Source organism: Dendrobates tinctorius, unplaced genomic scaffold, assembly GCF_039654945.1.
Source record: "Dendrobates tinctorius isolate UK_male_01 unplaced genomic scaffold, ASM3965494v1 ptg000156l, whole genome shotgun sequence".
NCBI classification, from domain to species: Eukaryota; Metazoa; Chordata; class Amphibia; order Anura; family Dendrobatidae; genus Dendrobates; species Dendrobates tinctorius.
In genome coordinates, this window is record NW_027361823.1 from 5,168,495 (window position 1) to 5,191,889 (window position 23,395).

Below are 23,395 nucleotides of genomic sequence, written 5' to 3' on the forward strand. Positions count from 1 at the left end.
ATATACACACACAAACATGTTTTGTGATATACTCCACACTTATGTTGGTTGTCACTTTCACATGTAATATGTATTTTCCAGTTTTTTCTTATCTCTTTTGCTATTTATTTTGTTGGCTTTTCTTTACTCATATGTTATTAGTGGGGCGTGTTCCCGTTTCTTACATTTTATTTTCTCTTTATTTTCCCCCTCCAATTATTTATTTTGATTTTTATCTGACCCACCACCACCAAACATGGCCACCTCCAGCGGAGTTTCGGAAACATGGCCACCGCTTTGTGCGCATGCCCAGTGTGCCGTTACACCCAGTTCTGGCCATCTAATGACGCACGCATTTTACTGACGTCTATGGGCGACTCTGTGATGGCGACGGTCAGATGTGCAGTGCCGGCGCGGACACACTGCGCGTGCGCCGTTTTAATGGCTTCACCTGACACACCGCACGTAAAAACCCCATGACATACACAACACATGCACCTCCCCTTGAGAAAGCCGTGGGATCAGTGGGGCACCCCTTCTTATACTTGACATGGGTAAGTGGCAATTTGCATCTTTAATGACCCATTAGTGGTCATGTAGTATTAAGCCCCCGTTAAACACTGCGATATTGCTAGCAATATCGCTGTAAAGTCACCGATTTTGTGACGCAGCAGCGATATTGCTAGCGATATCGCTGCATGTGATACTTACCTCCGATCGGCTCCCCTGCTGGTTATCGCTGATCGCGCGAGAAGCTGCTGGACCATTCCTCGTCGTCCGCTTCCTGCTGTGACGATGAGCGACGCGTGGAGTCGGGCGGGAGGACGCAGGATCGCCGCGTCTGACAGGTAAGTAGCGATACCAGTCTCCTGCGATGTCGCTGGTGAGATCTGCCTGAGTGGCAGCTCACTAGCAACCACCCAGCGATTCACCAGCGATCCTGACCGCGTCATATCGCTGGTCGGGATCGCTGGTGAGTCGCTAGGTGTAACGGTACCCTTACTGTTGCAGATTGATGCATGATTTAAGACTCAGATATGCATCTGCTTTTTGTGGCACCTTAAACTTATCTGGCACATGCACTTTGTATTCAGTATTCAGGCAGATTTAGTCACTGGGTTCTTCATATGTTTTTGGCTGCCTTTTCAGTCCATTATCTATGGGTTGCCCTACTGTTTGTCTTTGGATGTTCCTCCTTGCTACCCATTTGATTTTGGCAGTATATACAGTCATATGTTAAAGTTTGGGCACCCCTATTAATGTTAACCTTTTTTCTTTATAACAATTTTGGTTTTTGCAACAGCTATTTCAGTTTCATATATCTAATAACTGATGGACTCAGTTATATTTCTGGATTCAAATGAGGTTTATTGTACTAACAGAAAATGTGCAATCTGCATTTAAACAAAATTTGACCGGTGCAAAAGTATGGGCACCTCAACATAAAAGTGACATTAATATTTTGTAGATCCTCCTTTTGCAAAAATAACAGCCTCTAGTTGCTTGCTGTAGCTATTAATAAGTTCCTGGATCCTGGATGAAGGTATTTGTGACCATTCCTGTTTACAAAACAATTCCAGTTAAGTTTGATGGTCGCCGAGCATGGACAGCCCGCTTCAAATCATCCCACAGATGTTCAATGATATTCAGGTCTGGGGACTGGGATGGCCATTCCAGAACATTGTAATTGTTCCTCTGCATGAATGCCTGAGTAGATTTGGAGAGGTGTTTTGGATCATTGTCTTGCTGAAATATCCATCCCCTGCGTAACTTCAACTTCGTCACTGATTCTTGCACAATTATTGTCAAGAATCTGCTGATACTGAGTTGAATCCATGCGACCCTCAACTTTAACAAGATTCCCGGTGCCGGCATTGGCCACACAGCCCCAAAGCATGATGGAACCTCCACCAAATTTTACTGTGGGTAGCAAGTGTTTTTCTTGGAATGCTGTGTTTTTTAGCCTCCATGCATAACGCCTTTTTGTATGACCAAACAACTCAATCTTTGTTTCATCAGTCCACAGGACCTTCTTCCAAAATGTAACTGGCTTGTCCAAATGTGCTTTTGCATACCTCAGGTGACTCTGTTTGTGGCGTGCTTGCAGAAACGGCTTCTTTCGCATCACTCTCCCATACAGCTTCTCCTTGTGCAAAGTGCGCTGTATTGTTGACCGATGCACAGTGACACCATCTGCAGCAAGATGATGCTGCAGGTCTTTGGAGGTGGTCTGTGGATTGTCCTTGACTGTTCTCACCATTCTTCTTCTCTGCCTTTCTGATATTTTTCTTGGCCTGCCACTTCTGGGCTTAACAAGAACTGTACCTGTGTTCTTCCATTTCCTTACCATGTTCCTCACAGTGGAAACTGACAGGTTAAATCTCTGAGACAACTTTTTGTATCCTTCCCCTGAAAAGCTATGTTGAATAATCTTTGTTTTCAGATCATTTGAGAGTTGTTTTGAGGAGCCCATGATGCCACTCTTCATAGGAGAATCAAATAGGAGAACTACTTGCAAGTGGCCACCTTAAATACCTTTTCTCATGATTTGATACACCTGGTTATGAAGTTCAAAGCTCAATGAGGTTACAAAACCAATTTAGTGCTTCAGGAAGTCAGTAAAAAGTAGTTAGGAGTGTTCAACTCAAGAAAGTGATAAGGGTGCCCATACTTTTGCACCGGTCAAATTTTGTTTAAATGCAGATTACACATTTTCTGTTAGTACAATAAACCTCATTTGAATCCAGAAATATAACTGAGTCCATCAGTTATTAGATATATGAAACTGAAATAGCTGTTGCAAAAACCAAAATTGTTATAAAGAAAAAAGGTTAAGATTAATAGGGGTGCCCAAACTTTTACATATGACTATGTATGATATTTTATTGTATAAATAAAATTAGTTTGTGGTTATTTTAATACCTTTTTCGTGGTTTATGGCTACTCTGGTTTGTCTTCTGTTTCTATATTATTGAGTGTACTCCATGTACACAGTCAATTGTGTTACTCTATTATGGGGGAACTTTGCTGAATATGAGTTAGTTCCCGGCCTTACTAAGATTATGATGTGGCTTTTGAATATTTGCTTCATAACTATCTCTATATTTTTTTCCCCCCAGTTTTGGACACATTCCATATAGCTCATTTCGTACTTGCCTACTTTCTGTCCATATTCTCTTTTATTACCTGATTATATAGAATAAATAGTATACAAGCTCACCAATTTGTCCAACAAACTCTATTCGTATTCCTTGGTGCTCTAGTCTTTTACCGGGTTGCTTGAAGACTATGTTGACCTACATGAAGGAGAAAAAATAATTAAAACTGCAGTTCCCTTTTTTCTTGAATGTAAAAGAAATTCAGCTTAATCTTAGCTTTGAAATATCAGAATGAGACGCAGTATTGAAGGTGCAGTATTCAGTTGATGTCACTGTATCTGGACAAGGCTTACAGGCTGGTGACTGGTTTCCCTTATAAAAATTCTTAAATTTGTTTCATTTAACATGTTGCAAAACAGAAAATGCAATGAGCTAGAACATGATATTCAAACAAGTGGTTACCGTACATATTCAAAACTGTAGTTATTATTACAGCCTTGGAGAACATATACATGGAATAGAGAAATATAAAGGACTCTCTGGCAAGATAAGACATCAGGACTGATTTAGACACCAAAGCCATAAGCAAAATAAAAATGCCTATGACAAACATGGCTAAACTATACATGACAAACACTATCTTTCGTGTCTCCCCCATTTCCTTATAGACTGTAAGCTCTTGTGAGCAGGACACTATCCTCGTTTGAACTGAATACGTTACTCTGTAATGTCTTATTATTTCTACATGTACCCTAAGTTGTGATATATATAAAAAAAAAAATTTATTCATTTTCCAATTCTGTATTATAGTAGAAGCTGCAAGTAAAATCTGGAAGAAAGATCAAATCCTCTTACTGTCATGTCTCTCCCTGTAGACTCCCCAGGAGATGAGACAGGAACTATTCTCACCCCTCTTACCAATCACAGATGATATGCACCCTTAATCAAATGTAACGATATATGGCTACAAAAACTTACACTTGGATGCAAAATTATTATGAAGGCTCATGTGAGTGTTGGATGGAATTTTCACAATGTGAAAAAGATAAGGTTTTTTCCGGAACCTAAATTAACCACACATGTACCTCTAGATATTGAGCCCCATCGGGGACAGTGCCAATGTTTGTAAAGCGCTGTGGAAATAATGGCGCAATATAAATGAGTAAGATAAATAAAAAAATGTAGGCTAAGAATATGCACAATTTATTTTTATAGATCTGTGTAGAAAGACACGTACATGTTACATTATTGATTCAAAGAATGAACTGCATAGGTCCAACTTCATGAATACTGGTGACGCAGCGCGAGAGGAGTCAGACACTAATGACCTCTAGAAATATACCAGACACCTTCATTGGCCACTTCACTGTCACATTCCCCATCACATTGCAAATATCAAGTAATTTTGAATCACTGTTTACCCATCAAGAACACGTGAAGAGCCAGGAGAGTGACCCACTACTTCATATCTGGGTAACGGAAAAAGGAGTTTACCTTTCCAGCTACAGACTCCCCATCGTAGAACAAGAAATGTTTTTCAATTTTGCCTTCTTCAGTTTTAATCTCGGAAAGCTTCCTGGTTTCTGCATCGTTGAGCACAACTTCAATCTCACAAATCGGACCGAACAAACCACTCAGAAAACTCTGCAAAGAAAAAAAGTTAAATGGCAGAATTTTATGACCAAAAGGATCAACAAACCAGTGATGTATGCAACCAACGTAAACCTCGGCAACAAATCTAATCTGCTGGACTGCTGATTATGTGCCAAGTACTGTGTGCCCTCAGTGTTCGGGCTCACTAACACTAGTGATGGTTGTAGGATAGCACTCGGCCCAATGTTTTACTGTGGGGCAATGCAGGTCCTCAACCATTTTCTCATTCCGATTTGGTATTAAAGCACAATTGCTGCATGCTGCGAGTGGCACCGAAAATCACATCACATGCACTGATAAAAGTCTACAGGTGCGTGTGAATCAAACTGCACGCGCACAGAGAATGGAGAAATTAAGTTCTCCGTCTTCACCGCACTTGTGCTGCGATTCTCTCCAAGAGCATCGGATCACAGTAAGAGGACACTTGCATCAGACTCTGACAGAGTTTGAGCCCAGTGTTATTAGCATAATCAGCCAGATTCTCTTGTCTGAGAGAATCTACAATGGTACAGCGAGCCCTAAAAACGGGGGAATCATTTCAGCTGCAGACTTTATAGTGAATCCATGGTAAATCCAGAGCAATTTTGCTGAACGTAAAGGATGAAAGCAGTAAAAATCTTCAGCAGCGTAATGATCATGAGGCATTGCAAATCGTGGTTTCCTAAGGGTATGTGCACACGCTGCGGATTCTGCAGCGTATCCGCAGCGGTTTTGGTCCTGTGGCTCCACAGCAGTTTCTGCTGCGGTGTACAGTACCATTAAAATCAATGGAAATTAAAACCCACTGTGCAGACAGTGCAGATTTTTCCGTGTGGATTTGCTGCGGTGTCAATTCTTTGTGCAGATTCCTCTGCGGTTTGGCACCTGCTCCATGGCAGGTGGCAAATCGCAGGGGAAAACCGCAGAAAAACCGCAGGTCTTTTGACATGCGGATTTACCTGCGGTTTTTGACAAATCCGCACGGAAAAATCCACAGGACAATCCGCAGCGTGTGCACACACCCTAAAGGAGTTTTCCATATCAAACACCTTTCCCTAGGATAGGGCATCAAAATCAGAAGGGTGGCAGCTGACACCCGGTACTCCCGCCGATCAGCCATTATCAGCTCCAGTGGTGGCCAGATGAGAACAGCTCCCTTCACTGTGTAGTGGGGTTTCCTGGTTGTTCTAATCCCATTCTCACACTTAAAATTACTTTTATGGATCTGCAATAAGCCTAAAATGACAGCAAACCAAATAACAAACTAGCAATTTTGTTTCAACACCCAACCAGGTTCATCACCAATAAGATGATTAGAAAACATGAACAAAAATGATAAAAAAAGCACCAAAAAGATAGAACGTGGAACTAAGCGGTAATACCAATTACAGCCACTACTTAAAGAGTGGCGCTGTACCTAGTAAATAATGAGGAGACAGCCCCCTCCGGAGTGCCACAGCCCCTTCAGTTGATCATTAGGGGAGAACCAAGAGTCAGACTAGATCCCACTAACTACAGTGCCTTGCAAAAGTATTCGGCCCCCTTGACCTTTTCAACCTTTTCCCACATATCATGCTTCAAACAAAGATACCAAATGTAAATTTTTGGTGAAGAATCAACAAGTGGAACACAATTGTGAAGTTGAATGAAATTTATTGGTTATTTTAAATTTTTGTGGAAATTCAAAAACTGAAAAGTGGGGCGTGCAATATTATTCGGCCCCTGTAACTTAATACTTTGTTGCGCCACCTTTTGCTGCGATTACAGCTGCAAGTCGCTTGGGGTATGTCTCTGTCAGTTTTGTACATCGAGAGACTGAAATTCTTGCCCATTCTTCCTTGGCAAACAGCTCGAGCTCAGTGAGGTTTGATGGAGATCATTTGTGAACAGCAGTTTTCAGCTCTTTCCACAGATTCTCGATTGGATTCAGGTCTGGACTTTGACTTGGCCATTCTAACACCTGGATACATTTATTTGTGAACCATTCCATTGTAAATTTTGCTTTATGTTTGGGATCATTGTATTGTTGGAAGACAAATCTCTGTCCCAGTCTCAGGTCTTTTGCAGACTCCAACAGGTTTCTTTCAAGAATGGTCCTGTATTTGGCTCCATCCAACTTCCCATCATTTTTAACCATCTTCCCTGTCCCTGCTGAAGAAAAGCAGGCCCATACCATGATGCTGCCACCACCATGTTTGTCAGTGGGGATGGTGTGTTCAGGGCGATGAGCTGTGTTGCCTTTATGCCAAACATATCGTTTGTCATTGTTGCCAAAAAGTTCGATTTTGGTTTCATCTGACCAGAGCACCTTCTTCCACATGTTTGGTGTGTTTCCCAGGTGGCTTGTTGCAAACTTTAAACGACACTTTTTATAGATATCTTTGAGAAATTGCTTTCTTCTTGGCACTCTTCCATAAAGGCCAGATTTGTGCAGTGTAAGGCTAGTTTCACACTAAGCTCCGCCCCCGGCCAGCTCCTCCTCTGATCGCATGAAGCTGCATGCGATCAGTGTACCCTATATTTAGCGTTGGGTATGCTGGTCGTGCGCTGGCATGATTCTGCTGGCGCCCTTTTGGCTTGGCGCTGCGCGCACAAAAATGCAGCAGTGCGTTTGGCGCACGTCAGCGCTGCGCCAAAAGGGCACAAGCGCCGGCAAAATCATGCCAGCGCACGACCAGTGTACCCAATGCTAAATATAGGGTACACTGATTGCACGCAGCGTCATGCGATCAGGAGCTGACCGAAGGAGGCACAGTTGGGGGCGGAGCTTAGCGGCGGCCCTGCACCCGGTAACGCTAGTGTGAATCTAGCCTAGGACTGATTGTTGTCCTATGGACAGACTGTCCCACCTCAGCTGTAGATCTCTGTAGTTCATCCAGAGTGATCATAGGCCTCTTGGCTGCATCTCTGATCAGTCTTTTCCTTGTTTGAGATGAAAGTTTAGAGGGACGGCCCGGTCTTGGTAGATTTGCAGTGGTATGATACTCCTTCCATTTCAATATGATCGCTTGCACAGTGCTCCTTGGGATGTTTAACGTTTTGGAAATCATTTTGTACCCAAATCCGGCTTTAAGCTTCTCCACAACAGTATCACGGATCTGCCTGTTGTGTTCCTTGGTCTTCATGATGCTCTCTGTGTGAACTGACATGTCAATTCTTTCTGCGGATTAGAAACCGCGGAAAAATCTGGACCTTCTGCACTGCGGTTTCCATTTCCCATAGGATATTATGGTACTGTACATCACAGCAGAAACTGCTGCGGATCGGCAGGGCCAAAACCGCTGCGGATCCACAGCAGAATCCGCAGCGTGTGCACACACCCTTAAGCTGCAAAATCTAGTTTGGTACATCCTGAGAAAGAAAGCAAGCACTGGTTAACTCATCAAGGCAAAAAGACCTGAGCGCCCACGGAAGACCAACAGTGGTGGATGATCGCAGAATAATCTCCGTGGTGAAGAGAAACCCCTTCACAACAGCCAACCAAGTGAATAATACTCTCCAGGAGGTAGGCATATCAATATCCAAATCTACCATAAAGAGAAAACTGCATGAAAGCAAATACAGAGGGTTCACTGCACGGTGCAAGTCACTGATAAGCATCAAGAATAAAAAGGCTAGACTGGACTTTGCTAAAAAAAAATCTAAAAAAGCCAGCACAGTTCTGTAAGAACATTCTTTAACCCCTTAACCCCCAAGGGTGGATTGCATGTTCATGGCCGGGCCAATTTTTACAATTCTGACCACTGTCCCTTTATGAGGTAATAACTCTGGAACGCTTCCATGGATCCCAGTGATTCTGACATTGTTTTCTCATGACATATTGTACTTCATGTTAGTGGTAAAATTTCATTCAAATAACCTGCGCTTATTTCTGAAAAAAAAAACAAAACGGAAATTTGGTGAAAATTTCGCAATTTTCCAACTTTGCATTTTTATGCCCTTAAATCACAGAGATACGGCACACAAAAAACTTAAGTAACATTTCCCACATGTTTACTTTACATCAGCACAATTTTGGAACCAAAGTTTTTTTTTGTTATGAAGTTAAAAGGGTTAAAAGTTGACCAGCGATTTCTCATTTTTACAACACCATTTTATTTTCACGGACCACGTCACATTTGAAGTCACTTTGAGGCGTCTATATGATAGAAAATACCCAAAAGTGACACCATTCTAAAAACTGCACCCCTTAAGGTGCTCAAAACCACATTCAAGAAGTTTATTAACTCTTCAGGTGCGTCACAGGAATTTTTTGAATATTTAAAAAAAAAAAATGAACATTTAACTTTTTTTCACAAAAAAATACTTCAGGTTCAATTTTTTTTATTTTACCAAGGGTAACAGGAGAAATTGGACTGCAAAAGTTATTGTGCAGTTTGTCCTGAGTACGCCGATACCTGATATGTGGGGGGGTACCACTGTTTCGGCGCATGGCAGAGCTCAGAAGGGAAGGAGCGCCGTTTGACTTTTTCAATGCAAAATTGGCTGGAATTCAGATCGGACGCCATGTCACGTTTGGAGAGCCCCTGATGTACCTAAACAGTGGAAACCCCCCACAAGTGACCCCATTTTGGAAACTAGACAGATATGTGGTGAGAACTTTGAACCCACAAGGGCTTCACAGAAGTTTATAACGTACAGCGGTACAATTAAAAAATCGTATTTTTTCCACAAAAATGATCTTTTCATCCCCAATTTTTTTTTTCCCCAAGGGTAACAGGACCCTCAAAGTTATTGTGCAATTTGTCCTGAGTATGCTGATACCCCATATATGGGTGTAAACGACTATTTGGGCGCATGGCAGAGCTCGGAAGGGAAGCAGCGCCATTTGACTTTTTTGGCTGGAATTGAGATCGGACACCATGTCGTGATTGGAAAACCCCTGATGTACCAAAACAGTGAAAACCCCCAACAAATGACACCATTTTGGAAACTAGACCCCCAAGAAACTTATCTAGATGTGTGGTGAGCACTTTGAACACCCCAGTGCTTCACAGAAGTTTATAACGACTGGGCGTGAAAATAAAAAAATCGTATTTTTTCCACAAACATGATCTTTTAGTCCCCATTTTTTTATTTTCCCAAGGGTAACAGGAGAAATTGGACACTAAAAGTTGTTGTCCAATTTGTCCTGAGTACGCTGATACTCCATATGTGGGAGAAAACTACTGTATGGGCACACGTCGGGGCTCGGAAGGGAAGTAGTGACGTTTTGGAATGCAGACTTTGATGGAATGGTCTGCGGGTGTCATGTGCATTTGGAGAGCCCCTGATGTACCTAAACTATTGAAACTCCCCACAAATGACCCCATTTTGGAAACTAGACCCCCCAAGGAACTTATCTAGATGTGTGGTAAGCACTTTGAACCCCCAAGTGCTTCACAGAAGTTTATAACGCCCGGGCGTGAAAATATAAAAATAATTTTTTTCCACAAAAATGATAATTTTGCCCCCAATTTTTATTTTCCTAAGGGTAACAAGAGAAATTGGACCCCAAAAGTTGTTTTGCAATTTATCCTGAGTAGGCTGATACCCTATATGTGGGAGTAAACCACTGTTTGGGCGCATGGCAGAGCTTGGAAGGGAAGGAGCACCATTTGACTTTTTCAACGCAGAATTGGCTGGAATTGAGATCAGACTCCATGTTGCATTTGGAGAGCACCTGATGTGCCCAAACAGTGGAAACCCCCCAATTCTAACTCTAACCCTAACCCCAACAAACCCCTAACCCTAATCTCAGCCCTAACTCTAACGGGAAAATGGAAATAAATACATTTTCTTTTAATTTTATTATTTTTCCCTAACGAAGGGGGTGATAACGGGGGGTTTGAGTTACTATTTGTGGCGGGTTTTTATGTTTGGCAGCTGTGACACGCTAAAAGACGCTTTTTATTGTAAAAATAGTTTTTGCATCACCACATTTTGAGAGCTATAATTTTTCCATATTTTGACCACCGAGTCATGTGAGGTCTTATTTTTTACGGGACGAGTTAACGCTTTTATTGGTATCATGTTCGGGAACGTGACATCTTTTGATCGCTTTTTATTCTGATTTTTGGGACGCAGAATGAACAAAAACCAGCGTTTCCTGAATTTCTTTTGGGGGTGCGCTTACACCGTTCCGCGTGCGGTAAAATTGATAAAGCCCTTTTATTCTTCGGGTCGGTACGGTTACAGCGATACCTCATTTATGTCTTTTTTTATGTTTTGGTGCTTTTATGCAATGAAAACAATTTTATATAAAAAAATTATTTTTGCATCGCTTTATTATGGCGAACTATAACTTTTTTATTTTTTTGCTGATGATGCTGTATGGCGGCTCGTTTTTTTGCGGGACAAGATGACGTTTTCAGCGGTACCATGGATATTTGTATGCGTCTTTTTGATCACGCGTTATTGCACTTTTTGTTCGGCGGTATGATAAAAAAAGAAGCAAAAAATGATTTTTATTTTTTAAGGGGTTCGCTTAAGGAGTTAACTAATGGGACAGTTTTATAGGGCAGGTCGTTATGGACGCGGCGATACCAAATGTGTACTTTTATTGTTTGTTTTTTTTATTTCCAAAAAATGAATTTATTGGGGAATATTTTTTTTTTTTAATTTAGCGATTTTTAAAAAATTATTTTTACTTTTTTTTTTAACTTTATTACATTGTCCTAGGGGGGACATAGCTGTCATGTGACAGATCGCTGATCTGTCACATCACAGATCACTGTGACAGATCAGCGATCTGTCACAGGCACTGCACTTGGCTTCCTCGTGCCTGTGCTTTGCAGGCACAGAGGAAGCCAGCTCCGTGCAGTCCCCCGAAGGTCCCTGTCGCCATCTTGGATTCGGGGACCTGCAGGGATGGAGCCCCCCCGCCGCAGCGCTGCACATTGCGCTGCCGTGGGGGGCTCAGGGAAGCACGGCGGGAGCCCCCTCCCTGCCGATGCTTCCCTCTAACCCCCGGTACACCGCGATCGTGTTTGATCGCGGTGTGCAAAGGGTTAACGTGTCGGGGGCGGTCCGTGACCGCCCCTGACACATTGTGCCGGGTGTCAGCTGTGATAATCAGCTGACACCCTGCCGCGATCAGCGGCGCTCACGACGTGGGAGCCGCTGATCGCTGCAACGTACTATCCCGTCCCTGGGAATTAAGTCCCAGGGCACATGGACAAGATACTACGTCGCATGGCAGTAAGGGGTTAAAAAAATATGCCAAAAAAAAAAACCCCCTAAAAATACACATTTTTATGTAAGAAAAAAAAAAAAAACACACGTTTCGTATCGCCGCGTCTGTAAAAATCCCATCTATAAAAGCGTCACCCTAGTTAACCCTTCAGTGAACGCCGTAACCCCCCCCCCACAAAAGTAGCAAATTATACTTTTTCCAAGCGGTATCATCATACGGCTTGGAAAAAGTGCAATGACGCGCGATCAAAAAGACGGATATAAATAAACATGGTACCGCTGAAAACATCTTGTCCCGCAAAAACGAGCTGCCATACAGCTCCATCAGCGGAAAAATAAAAAAGTTATAGCTCGCAGAATAAAGTGATGCAAAAATAATTATTTTTCTATAAAAGTTTTTATTGTGTAAAAAACACCAAAACATAAAAAAAGAAATAAACGCGGTATCGCTGTAATCGTAGTGACCCGAAGAATAAAGCTGCCATACTAATTTTACCATACGCGGAGCGATGAAAAAAAAAAAAAATAATTCCTGAATTGCTAGTTTTGTTCATTCTGCCTCCACAAAAATCGGAATAGAAAGCAATCAAAAAACGTTATGTGCCCGAACATGGTTCCAATAAAAACGTCGACTTGTCCCGCAAAAAGCAAGCCTGCACATGACTCGGCCGGAATATGGAAAAATTATAGCTCTCAAAATACGGCGATGCAAACATTTCTTACAAAAAATTCTTCCAAAAAAAAAACATCTTTCAGTGTGTGACAGAAGCTAAACATGAAAAAAGGGTATAAATCTATCGCTGAAATCGCACCAATCAGAGGTATAGTGTCACCTAATCACTAATACCGCACGAGGAACGGCGTAAAAAATAAAACCAATTCTTCACCTTTTGTGGATTTGTGCATTCTGCCTCCCAAGGATCGCAGTAAGGCGATCACAGTGGTTTACCCCCACATATGGGGTATCAGCATACTCAGGACAAGTTGCACAACAACTTTTGGGGTCCTATTTCTCCTGTTACCCTTGTGAAAAAAAAAAAAAGATTTGGAGGCAAAAAGATCATTTTTGTGGGAAAAAACATGATTCTTTTATTTTCACGGCTCTAAGTTAGAAACTTCTGTGAAGCACTTGGGGGTTCAAAGTGCTCACCACATATCTAGATAAGCTCCTTGGGGGGTCGTTTCCAAAAGGGTGTCACTTGTGGGGGGGTTTCCACTGTTTAGGCACATCAGGTGCTCTCCAAACGTGACATGGCGTCCGATCTCAATTCCAGCCAATTCTGCGTTGAAAGTCAAACGATGCTCCTTCCCTTCCAAGCTCTGCCATGCAACCACACAGTGGTTTACCCCCACATATGGTGTATTAGAGTACTCAGGACAAATTGGACAACAACTTTTGGGGTCTTTTTACCCATGGGAGAATAAAAATTGGGGATGAAAAGATCATTTTTTTGGAAAAAATATGATTTTTTAATTTTACGGCTCTATGTTATAAACTTCTGTGAAGCCCTTGAGGGTTCAGAGCTCTCACCACATATCTAGATAAGTTCCTTGGGAGGTCTAGTTTCCAAAATGGGGTCACAGACACTGGTACAGTTCAAAGCAATGATGGAGGAGAGAGCGTCAGCTGACGGTCCCTCTCCCATCATTCCCCGCTCTGCCTCTGACACAGCGGGTGCGCGATGACATCATCGCGCACTCACTGTGTACCAGGCAGAGCAGGAGACAGGAGCAGAGTGGGCATGAAGAGAGGTGAGGATAGTGTGTTTTTTTAATGCAAAAGTGAGTACTGGACTGGGGCCATTCTCCGGGGGCGGGCTGTGCTGTTTACCATGCAGGGCTGTATACCATGCGGGGCTGTGCTATATACCATGGGGGGGGGGGCATATTATACATTATATTCTATTGGGGAGGCTGTGTTATATAATATGGGGGGCTGTATTATATTTATTATATTCTATGGGGGGGTGACTGCATCATACTCTATGCGGGGGCTACATTATACTATATGAGGAGACTGCATTATATTCTGTTGGGTAGCTGCATTATAGTATAAGAGGGGGGCTGCATTAAATTCAATGGGGGGTTCATTATATTGTATGGTGGGGCTGCATTATACTATCGAGGACTATGGGGAATACATTATACTATGTGAAGAACTATGTGGTGCATTATATTATGGGAAATGAATTGTACTACATGGATGACTGGCGGTGTATTTTAATATATGGAGGGCTTTGAGGAGTGTATTATACTATATGGAGGACTATAGGGTGTAAACTGTAGATGTGCTGCTGATAACATTATACTGTATGGGGACAGACTGAATAGTGATTGTTCTGTCACCATCATTCTTTCTCAGATGGTGGAAAGAGACCGGGAAACAAGTGTTGAATGACAAATATTGTCGATCACACTCATTTAGCAGCCTGAACTCAGCGCATGTAAAAACAATCAAAATGCTTCTGTGTGATGTGCAATATGTTAGCATTTGTGGCCCCATTTTAAACTTTGCCTAGGGCCCCACTTTGCCTAAAACCGGCCCTGGCTGCAGCGTCCCGCGTCAACTTGTAAGCATGACCCTCGTCTGTGCGGCAAGCAGGAGAGTGCGCACCAGGGCCTGTGAAGAAGTTTGAAAAGCCCGCCGCGAGCACAGGACGCCTGACAGGTCCCGGAACCGGATGCTGGAGGCAGAGCTACGCTGCTGGGGAGCGACTGTGACGTAAGTGTACAAAGCTTTTTTTTTTTCTGTACAAATTGATGTGTGAGGGAGGAGGAGGAATTGTACATGATGACAGGGGAGGAGTAAGGGGGACTGCATATGATGATGTGGGGAGGGGGGATAAAGGGGGACTGCATATGATGATATGGGGAGGGGGGTTAAAAGGCAGACTGCACATGATGATTTGGGGGGGTTAAAAGGAGACTGCACTTGATGATTTGGGGGGTTAAAGAGGGACTGCACATGATATGCGGAGTGGTGTTAAAGGGGGTCTGCACATGATGACAGGGGAAGGAAGTAAAGGGGACTACACATGATGAAGTGGGGGAGGGGACGGGAGACTATGAATACTCACTGCTCTCTTGATGAGCAGTCCTGGCATGCAGAGAGCACTGAGTATTCCAGCAGCTGCCTTTAGTCTTGCAAGCAGGACATGACATCACTGCCATGTGCTGCTTACAAGCATAAAGCAACTGCTGGCGTTGGAACAAGAAGATGCTGCGAGGGAGAACCGGGAAGGTAAGTTTAAGGCTGAGTTCACACGTAGCGTTTTTTTCGCGTTTCCATGGCGGTTTTAAATGCGCGATTTTGCCGCGAAAAATAAGCATCCCATGCGTTCCTATGGGATTCCGCAATGATGTGCTAATGCTGCGTTTTTTTCCGCGGCAGAATCGCTTCGCGGTAAAAAACGCAGCATGCTCATTAATTTAGCGGAATCGTGGCAATCCCGCACCCATAGGAATGCATTGTTCTGCTTACTTTCCGCATGTGGCTGTGCCCACCATGCGAAAAGTAAGCAGAACATTTGCGGATGGTACCCACGGTCCGGAGGAGAGGAGACTGTCCTCCGGGCTCTGGGTACCATATCCCTGTAAAAAATAGAATTTAAAATAAAAAATATTGTTATTCTTACCTTCCGGCGTCCCGCGCAGCCTTCCCGCCTCTCTCCATGCTCCCGGTCCCAGTAATCTTTTGCGAGAATGACCGCGATGGCGTCCGTTCTCGCGGGATCGCGACGTCATCGCGAATGACCGCAAGACGTCGCGATCCCGCGAAAAAGTGCGCCATCGCACTCATTCTCGCAAAGGATTACTGGGACCGGAAGCGTGGAGAGAGGCGGGAAAGTTGCGCGGGACGCCAGAAGGTAAGAATAACTTTTTTTTTTCTCTTTTATTATTTTTTACCTCCTATCTTTTACTACTGATGCTGCATAGGCAGCATCAGCAGTAAAAAGTTGGTCACACTTGTCAAACACTGTGTTTGACGAGTGTGACCAACCTGTTAATCAGTTCTCCAAGCGATGCTACAGATCGCTTGGAATACGCTAGCATTTTGCAAACTAATTACGCTTGCAAATCGCTAGTTTTTCCACGGGAAAATCACAGGAATTTAAAATGCGATTTTCCCACGGAATGGAAACCGGAATTCTCGCGGTAATTTCCGCTACGTGTGAACGTAGCCTAATGGTTTGTTTTTGTAATCTTTTCTGATGGGGCCATGCATACCAGGATAAGGAAAGGATGGGACCATGCACACCCGGGCTGGGATGGGGGCCAATCATAACAGGTAAAGGATGGAGCCCTGCATACCAGTATAGGGATGGGGCGGTCATTCCTGTCAGAATAAAGATGAGGTGGACCATTCCTACCAGGGGAGGGATGAGGAGCCATGCATACTAGGACGAGATTGGGGAGCCATATGTATCAGGATGAGGGGGACCATATTTTCTGGGATAGGGAATATTAAAGGGAATCTGTCACCTACCCTTTGGTGGGCGATGAAAACGAGGTCGGTCCGGTCCGATGGGCGGTGTTCCCGATGTGTGCCGCCTCCCCATCCTTGCCTGCAGGTTATTACTGAATTGGAGTAGGTGTACGCCATTTTTTGTGCGTGCGCTAAGCATTCATAGCTAGCGCACGCGCAGTATGCTTTGCCCAACTGCGGGCAAACCCGAAAAGCTGGACTGCGCATGCGCCGGTTAACGAAGCGCCTGAACATAGCAAAATACTTCCGGGGCTTAGTTAGCTGGCGCATGCGCAGTCTGGCTTTGCCCGCAGTTGGGCAAAGCATACTCCGCGTGTGCTAGCTATGAATGCTTAGCGCACGCGCAAAAAATGGCTTACACCTACTCCAATTCAGCAATAACCTGTGGACGGCAGGCAAGGATGGGGAGGCGGCACACATCGGGAACACCGCCCATCGGACCAGACCGACCTCGTTTTCATCGCCAGCCAAAGGGTAGGTGACAGATTCCCTTTTAGTACAGAATTTATCACTTTTTTTGCTTCAGGTTTTTTCCCCCTAATTTCCTCCTCTAAAACCTAGGTCTGAAAAATATGGTGCAAATATTGGAAAACCCATTTAAATGGATTATGCCAAGTAATGCCCTATCCCGAGACCTATGTAGTCGCTGGGACCCCATGATCCCAAGAAAACTGCTATTTTGTCCAGCCCTGCCTGGAAAGGATGATAGCGGGGCAGCGACTGACATTTCTGTACTCCTCCACCAGCAGTCAGCTCCCGCTCCAGAGCCGCACTGAGCGGGGCCCCAGGGCCGTCCATGGCTGCAGTCAGGAGCTGGGCCGGAGGGAGCAGCAGTCCCAGCCCAGCATTACACGCACTCGTCACATGTCTATGGGAAGTTGTGCTGTACTTCCACCGAGTAACGTGACAGCTCCGGCCGCACTAGGCCCAGGCATCATCCCCGGCCTATCGTCCGGTGCACGTCGCTGCGGCCATAGCTGTCCTCGGTCTACAGAGGAGGCCGGTCTCCCCAGTGTCTCCACGCACTCACCATCTTCTCCCGCCGACCAGACCGGACCCTCTGCACCGACCGCACAGCTCCACCCGCTGCCGCCGTCACCTGACTTCGGGGGGCGGACACCGCCTGACGCCGCGACTCCCTCGTGAGCGGTCAGCTGACTGCAGCCCTGTGTGATGTACACGGCGGGGGCGGCGGCCAGGCCAGCGTGCCTGAGACAATCAGAGCGGCGAGACTGCAGCTGCTGCCGGCCAGGAAGGAGCTCCGTACACCGCACAGACAGACAGGCTCTGCAGCACCCTGCCCGGCCACCTGCCACTGACCTGCCCACTGCGCGGCCACCTGCCCACTGCGCGGCCACCTGCCACTAACCTGCCCACTGCACGGCCACCTGCCACTAACCTGCCCACTGCACGGCTACCTGCCACTGACCTGCCCACTGCGCGGCCACCTGCCCACTGCGCGGCCACCTGCCACTAACCTGCCCACTGCACGGCCACCTGCCACTAACCTGCCCACTGCGCGGCCCCCTGCCACTGACCTGCCCACTGCGCGGCCCCCTGCCACTGACCTGCCCACTGCGCGGCCCCCTGCCACTGGCCTGCCCACTGCGCGGCCCCCTGCCACTGGCCGGCCCACTGTGCGGCCACCTGCCACTGGCCTGCCCACTGCGCAGCCACCTGCCACTGACCTGCCGACTGCGCGGCCACCTGCCACTGACCTGCCCACTGCGCGGCCACCTGCCACTGACCTGCCCACTGCGCGGCCACCTGCCACTGACCTGCCCACTGCGCGGCCCCCTGCCACTGACCTGCCCACTGCGCGGCCCCCTGCCACTGACCTGCCCACTGCGCGGCCCCCTGCCACTGACCTGCCCACTGCGCGGCCCCCTGCAACTGACCTGCCCACTGCGCAGCCACCTGCCACTGACCTGCCCACTGTACGGCCACCTGCCACTGACCTGCCCACTGTGCAGCCACCTGCCACTAACCTGCCCACTGCGCGGCCACCTGCCCTCTGCCACTGACCTATTGTGCTGCCACCTGCCACTGACCTGCCCTCTGCCACTGACCTATTGTGCTGCCTCTGACCTGCCCACTGTGCAGCCACCTGCCACTAACCTGCCCACTGTACGGCCACTTGCCACTAACCTGCCCACTGCGCGGCCACCTGCCCTCTGCCACTGACCTATTGTGCAGCCACCTGCCACTGACCTGCCCACTGTGCAGCCACCTGCCACTGACCTGCCCACTGTGCAGCCACCTGCCACTGACCTGCCCACTGTGCAGCCACCTGCCACTGACCTGCCCACTGCGCGGCCACCTGCCACTGACCTGCCCACTGCGCGGCCACCTGCCACTGACCTGCCCACTGCGCGGCCACCTGCCACTGACCTGCCCACTGCGCGGCCACCTGCCACTGACCTGCCCACTGCGCGGCCACCTGCCACTGACCTGCCCACTGCGCGGCCACCTGCCACTGACCTGCCCACTGCGCGGCCACCTGCCACTGACCTGCCCACTGCGCGGCCACCTGCCACTGACCTGCCCACTGCGCGGCCACCTGCCACTGACCTGCCCACTGCGCGGCCACCTGCCACTGACCTGCCCACTGCGCGGCCACCTGCCACTAACCTGCCCACTGCGCGGCCACCTGCCCTCTGCCACTGACCTATTGTGCTGCCACTGACCTGCCCTCTGCCACTGACCTATTGTGCTGCCACTGACCTGCCCACTGTACGGCCACCTGCCACTAACCTCCCCACTGCGCGGCCACCTGCCCTCTGCCACTGACCTATTGTGCTGCCACTGACCTGCCCTCTGCCACTGACCTATTGTGCTGCCACCTGCCACTGACCTGCCCACTGTGCAGCCACCTGCCACTGACCTGCCCACTGTGCGGCCACCTGCCACTGACCTGCCCACTGCGCGGCCACCTGCCACTGACCTGCCCACTGCGCGGCCACCTGCCACTGACCTGCCCACTGCGCGGCCACCTGCCACTGACCTGCCCACTGCGCGGCCACCTGCCACTGACCTGCCCACTGCGCGGCCACCTGCCACTGACCTGCCCACTGCGCGGCCACCTGCCACTGACCTGCCCACTGCGCGGCCACCTGCCACTGACCTGCCCACTGCGCGGCCACCTGCCACTGACCTGCCCACTGCGCGGCCACCTGCCACTGACCTGCCCACTGCGCGGCCACCTGCCACTGACCTGCCCACTGCGCGGCCACCTGCCACTGACCTGCCCACTGCGCGGCCACCTGCCACTGACCTGCCCACTGCGCGGCCACCTGCCACTGACCTGCCCACTGCGCGGCCACCTGCCACAGACCTGCCCACTGCGCGGCCACCTGCCACAGACCTGCCCACTGCGCGGCCACCTGCCACAGACCTGCCCACTGCGCGGCCACCTGCCACAGACCTGCCCACTGCGCGGCCACCTGCCACTGACCTGCCCTCTGCGCGGCCCCCTGCCCACTGTATGGCCACCTGCCACTGACCTGCCCTCTGCCACTGACCTATTGTGCGGCCACCTGCCACAGACCTGCCCACTGTGCGGCCACCTGCCACAGACCTGCCCACTGTGCGGCCACCTGCCACAGACCTGCCCACTGTGCGGCCACCTGCCACAGACCTGCCCACTGTGCGGCCACCTGCCACTGACCTGCCCACTGTGCGGCCACCTGCCACTGACCTGCCCTCTGCGCGGCCCCCTGCCCACTGTACGGCCACCTGCCACTGACCTGCCCTCTGCCACTGACCTATTGTGCTGCCACCTGCCACTGACCTGCCCACTGTGCAGCCACCTGCCACTGACCTGTCACTGTGCGGTTACCTGTCCACTGTGCAGCCACCTGCCACTGTGCGGACACCTGCCACTGACCTGCCCGCGATGCAGCCACCTGCCCACTGTGCGGACGCCTGCCCAGCGTGCAGCCACCTGCCCACTGTGCAGCCACAGTCCCCTCCCACTGTGCAGCCACCTGCCACTGTGCAGCCTGCCAAACAGGGGAGCCGGCATGTGCTGCTCCCACCCTGACCCCTGACGGAGGTGGCCTCTATGTGTGGCCGGGCCTCCTTGTGTGACCGGGCCCCCATATGTGACTGGGCCCGGGGTGACGGCCCCTCTGCCCACCAGTAGATACGCTGCTCTGGACCCCAGACTGCTGACTGATCACAAACACTCGGCAGCACTGAGAATATAGGAAATCTTTTACAGAGTGAAGCTGCGTTCACACGTAGCGTTTTTTTTGGGGTTTTCAACGTGCGAAAATGCTGCGAAAACGCTAAAAACAAAAGCATCCCATGCAATCCTATGGGATTCTGCAATGCTGTGCTAATGCTGTGGATTTCTTTTTCTGGAACCATGGGACTTCCGCCCACATAGGACTGCATTGTTCCGCTTACTTTCCGCATGTGGCTGTGCCCAACATGTGGAAAGTAAGCAGAAAATGTGCGGATGGTACCCACGGTCCGGAGGAGAAGAGTCTGTCCTCCGGGCCCTGGGTACTATAACCCTGTGTAAGAAAAAAAAATTAAAATAAAAAATCGTGATATTCTCACCTTCTGGCGTCCCCCACGCAGTGTTCCCGAGCCTCAGCGATGCTCCCGGCACCTTCTGGTCCCAGTGATGCCTTGTGACAATGACCAGAGATGACATAGCGGTCTCACGTGATGCTACGTCATCAAAGATCATTGTCGCAAGGCATCACTGGGAACGGGACTTGCCGGGAGCATCGCGAGGATCAGGAACGCTGCGTGGGAAGCCGGAAGGTGAAAATAACACGATTTTTTAAAATTATTTTTAACATTAGATCTTTTTACTACTCATGCCGCATAGGCAGCCTCAATAGTAAACAGTTGGTCACCAACCTGTTAATCAGCTTTCCAAGTGATGCTACAGATCGCTTGTAAAACGCTATTTTTTTGCGGGAAATAACGCGGAAATTAAAAATGTGGATTTTTCACGTATTTCCCGCGGCATGGAATTCCGGACGTGTGCACATAGCCTGACTGCTATACTTTAACCCCTTAGTGACAGCCATTTTGCAGCTTAAAGTCCGGACCAATTTTTACAATTCTGACCACTGTCCCTTTATGAGGTTAAAACTCTGGAACGCTTTAACGGATCCTGCTGATTCTGAGACTGTTTTTTCTTGACATATTGTACTTCATGTTACTCGTAAAATTTCTTCGATATGACTTGTGTTTACTTATGAAAACAACAGAAATATGGTGCAAATTTTGAAAATTTTGCAATTTTCAAACTTTAAATTTTTATGCCCTTAACCCCTTACCTACAATTGACGTAATATTCCGTCCATGTGACCATGGACCTAATTACCATGGACGGAATATTACGTCATCGCGATCAGCGGCACCCACGTGGTGAGAGCCGCTGATCGCGGCCGGGTGTCAGCTAATTATCATAGCTGACACCCGGCACAATGTGTCAGGGGCGGTCACGGACCGCCCCCGACACGTTAACCCCTTGCACACCGCGATCAAACACGATCGCGGTGTACCGAGGGTTAAAGGGAAGCATCGGCAGGGAGGGGGCTCCCTCCTTGCTTCCCTGAGCCCCCCACGGCAGCGCAATGTGCAGCGCTGCTGCGGGGGTCTCCTTTCCTGCAGGTCCCCGGATCCAATATGGCGACGGGGACCTCCGGGGGCCTGCAGGAAGCTGGCTTCCTCAGTGCCTGCAAAGCGCAGGCATGAGGAAGCCTGTGCAGTGCCTGTGACAGATCGCTGATCTGTCACAGTGATCTGTGATGTGACAGATCAGCGATCTGTCACAGGACAGTTATGTCCCCCCTGGGACATTGTAATAAAGTAAAAAAAAAATAAAAAAAAGTGTAAAAACAATTTTAAAAAAATCGCTAAATAAATTAAAAAAAAAAAAAATATTCCCCAATATATTCATTTTTTGGAAATAAAAAAAACAAACAATAAAAGTACACATATTTGGTATCGCCGCGTCCGTAACGACCCGCCCTATAAAACTGTCCCAATAGTTAACCCCTTAAACGAACCCCTTAAAAAATAAAAAACGAAGCAAAAAATGATTTATTATCATACCGCCGAACAAAAAGTGCAATAACGCGCGATCAAAAAGACGCATATAAATATCCATGGTACCGCTGAAAACGTCATCTTGTCCCGCAAAAAACAAGCTGCCATACAGCATCATCAGCGAAAAAATTAAAAAGTTATAGCTCGCACAATAAAGCGATGCAAAAATAATCATTTTTTATATAAAATTGTTTTCATTGCATAAAAGCGCCAAAACATAAAAAAATGACCTAAATGAGGTATCGCTGTAACCGTACTGACCCGAAGAATAAAACCGCCTTATAAATTTTACCGCACCCAGAACGGCGTAAACGCACCACCCAAAAGAAATTCATGAAACGCTGGTTTTTGTAAATTCTGCATCCCAAAAAACGAAATAAAAAGCGATCAAAAAATGTCACATGCCCGAACATGATACCAATAAAAGCATCAACTCGTCCTGCAAAAAATAAGACCTCACATGACTCGGTGGGTTAAAATATGGAAAAATTATAGCTCTCAATATGTGGTGATGCAAAAACTATTTTTACAATAAAACGCGTCTTTTAGCGTTTGACAGCCGCCAAACATAAAAACCGCCATAAATAGTAAATCAAACCCCCGTTATCACCCCCTTAGTTAGGGAAAAATAATAAAATTAAAAAAATGTATTTATTTCAATTTTCCCACTAGGGTTAGGGCTAGGGTTAGGGCTAGGGTTAGGGTTAGAATTGGGGGTTTCCACTATATGCGCACATCAGGTGCTCTCCAAACGCAACATGGCGTCTGATCTCAATTCCAGCCAATTCTGCGTTGAAAAAGTCATATGGCGCTCCTTCCCTTCCAAGCTCTGCCATGCGCCCAAACAGTGTTTTACCCCCTCATATGGGGTATCAGCCTACTCAGGACAATTTGCAAAACAACTTTTGGGGTCCTATTTCTCCTGTTGCCCTTAGGAAAATAAAAATTTTGG

At 47.4% G+C, this 23,395-nt stretch overlaps 1 protein-coding gene across 1 annotated transcript in view; it reads right to left on the reverse strand.

Moving 5' to 3' along the window:
* VPS26A (VPS26 retromer complex component A) overlaps window positions 1-17,571 on the reverse strand; it is a 66,531-nt gene extending 48,960 nt beyond the window's left edge. Inside the window, exons 1-3 of the mRNA XM_073548170.1 lie at window positions 17,399-17,571; window positions 4,572-4,721; window positions 3,200-3,275 (exon numbers count right to left, since the gene is read on the reverse strand). Of these exons, the coding sequence (XP_073404271.1) occupies window positions 3,200-3,275; window positions 4,572-4,721; window positions 17,399-17,401 (229 nt within the window). The 5' untranslated portion in view covers window positions 17,402-17,571. The remainder of the gene's footprint in view (window positions 1-3,199; window positions 3,276-4,571; window positions 4,722-17,398) is intronic.
* Window positions 17,572-23,395: the final 5,824 nt, after the last annotated feature.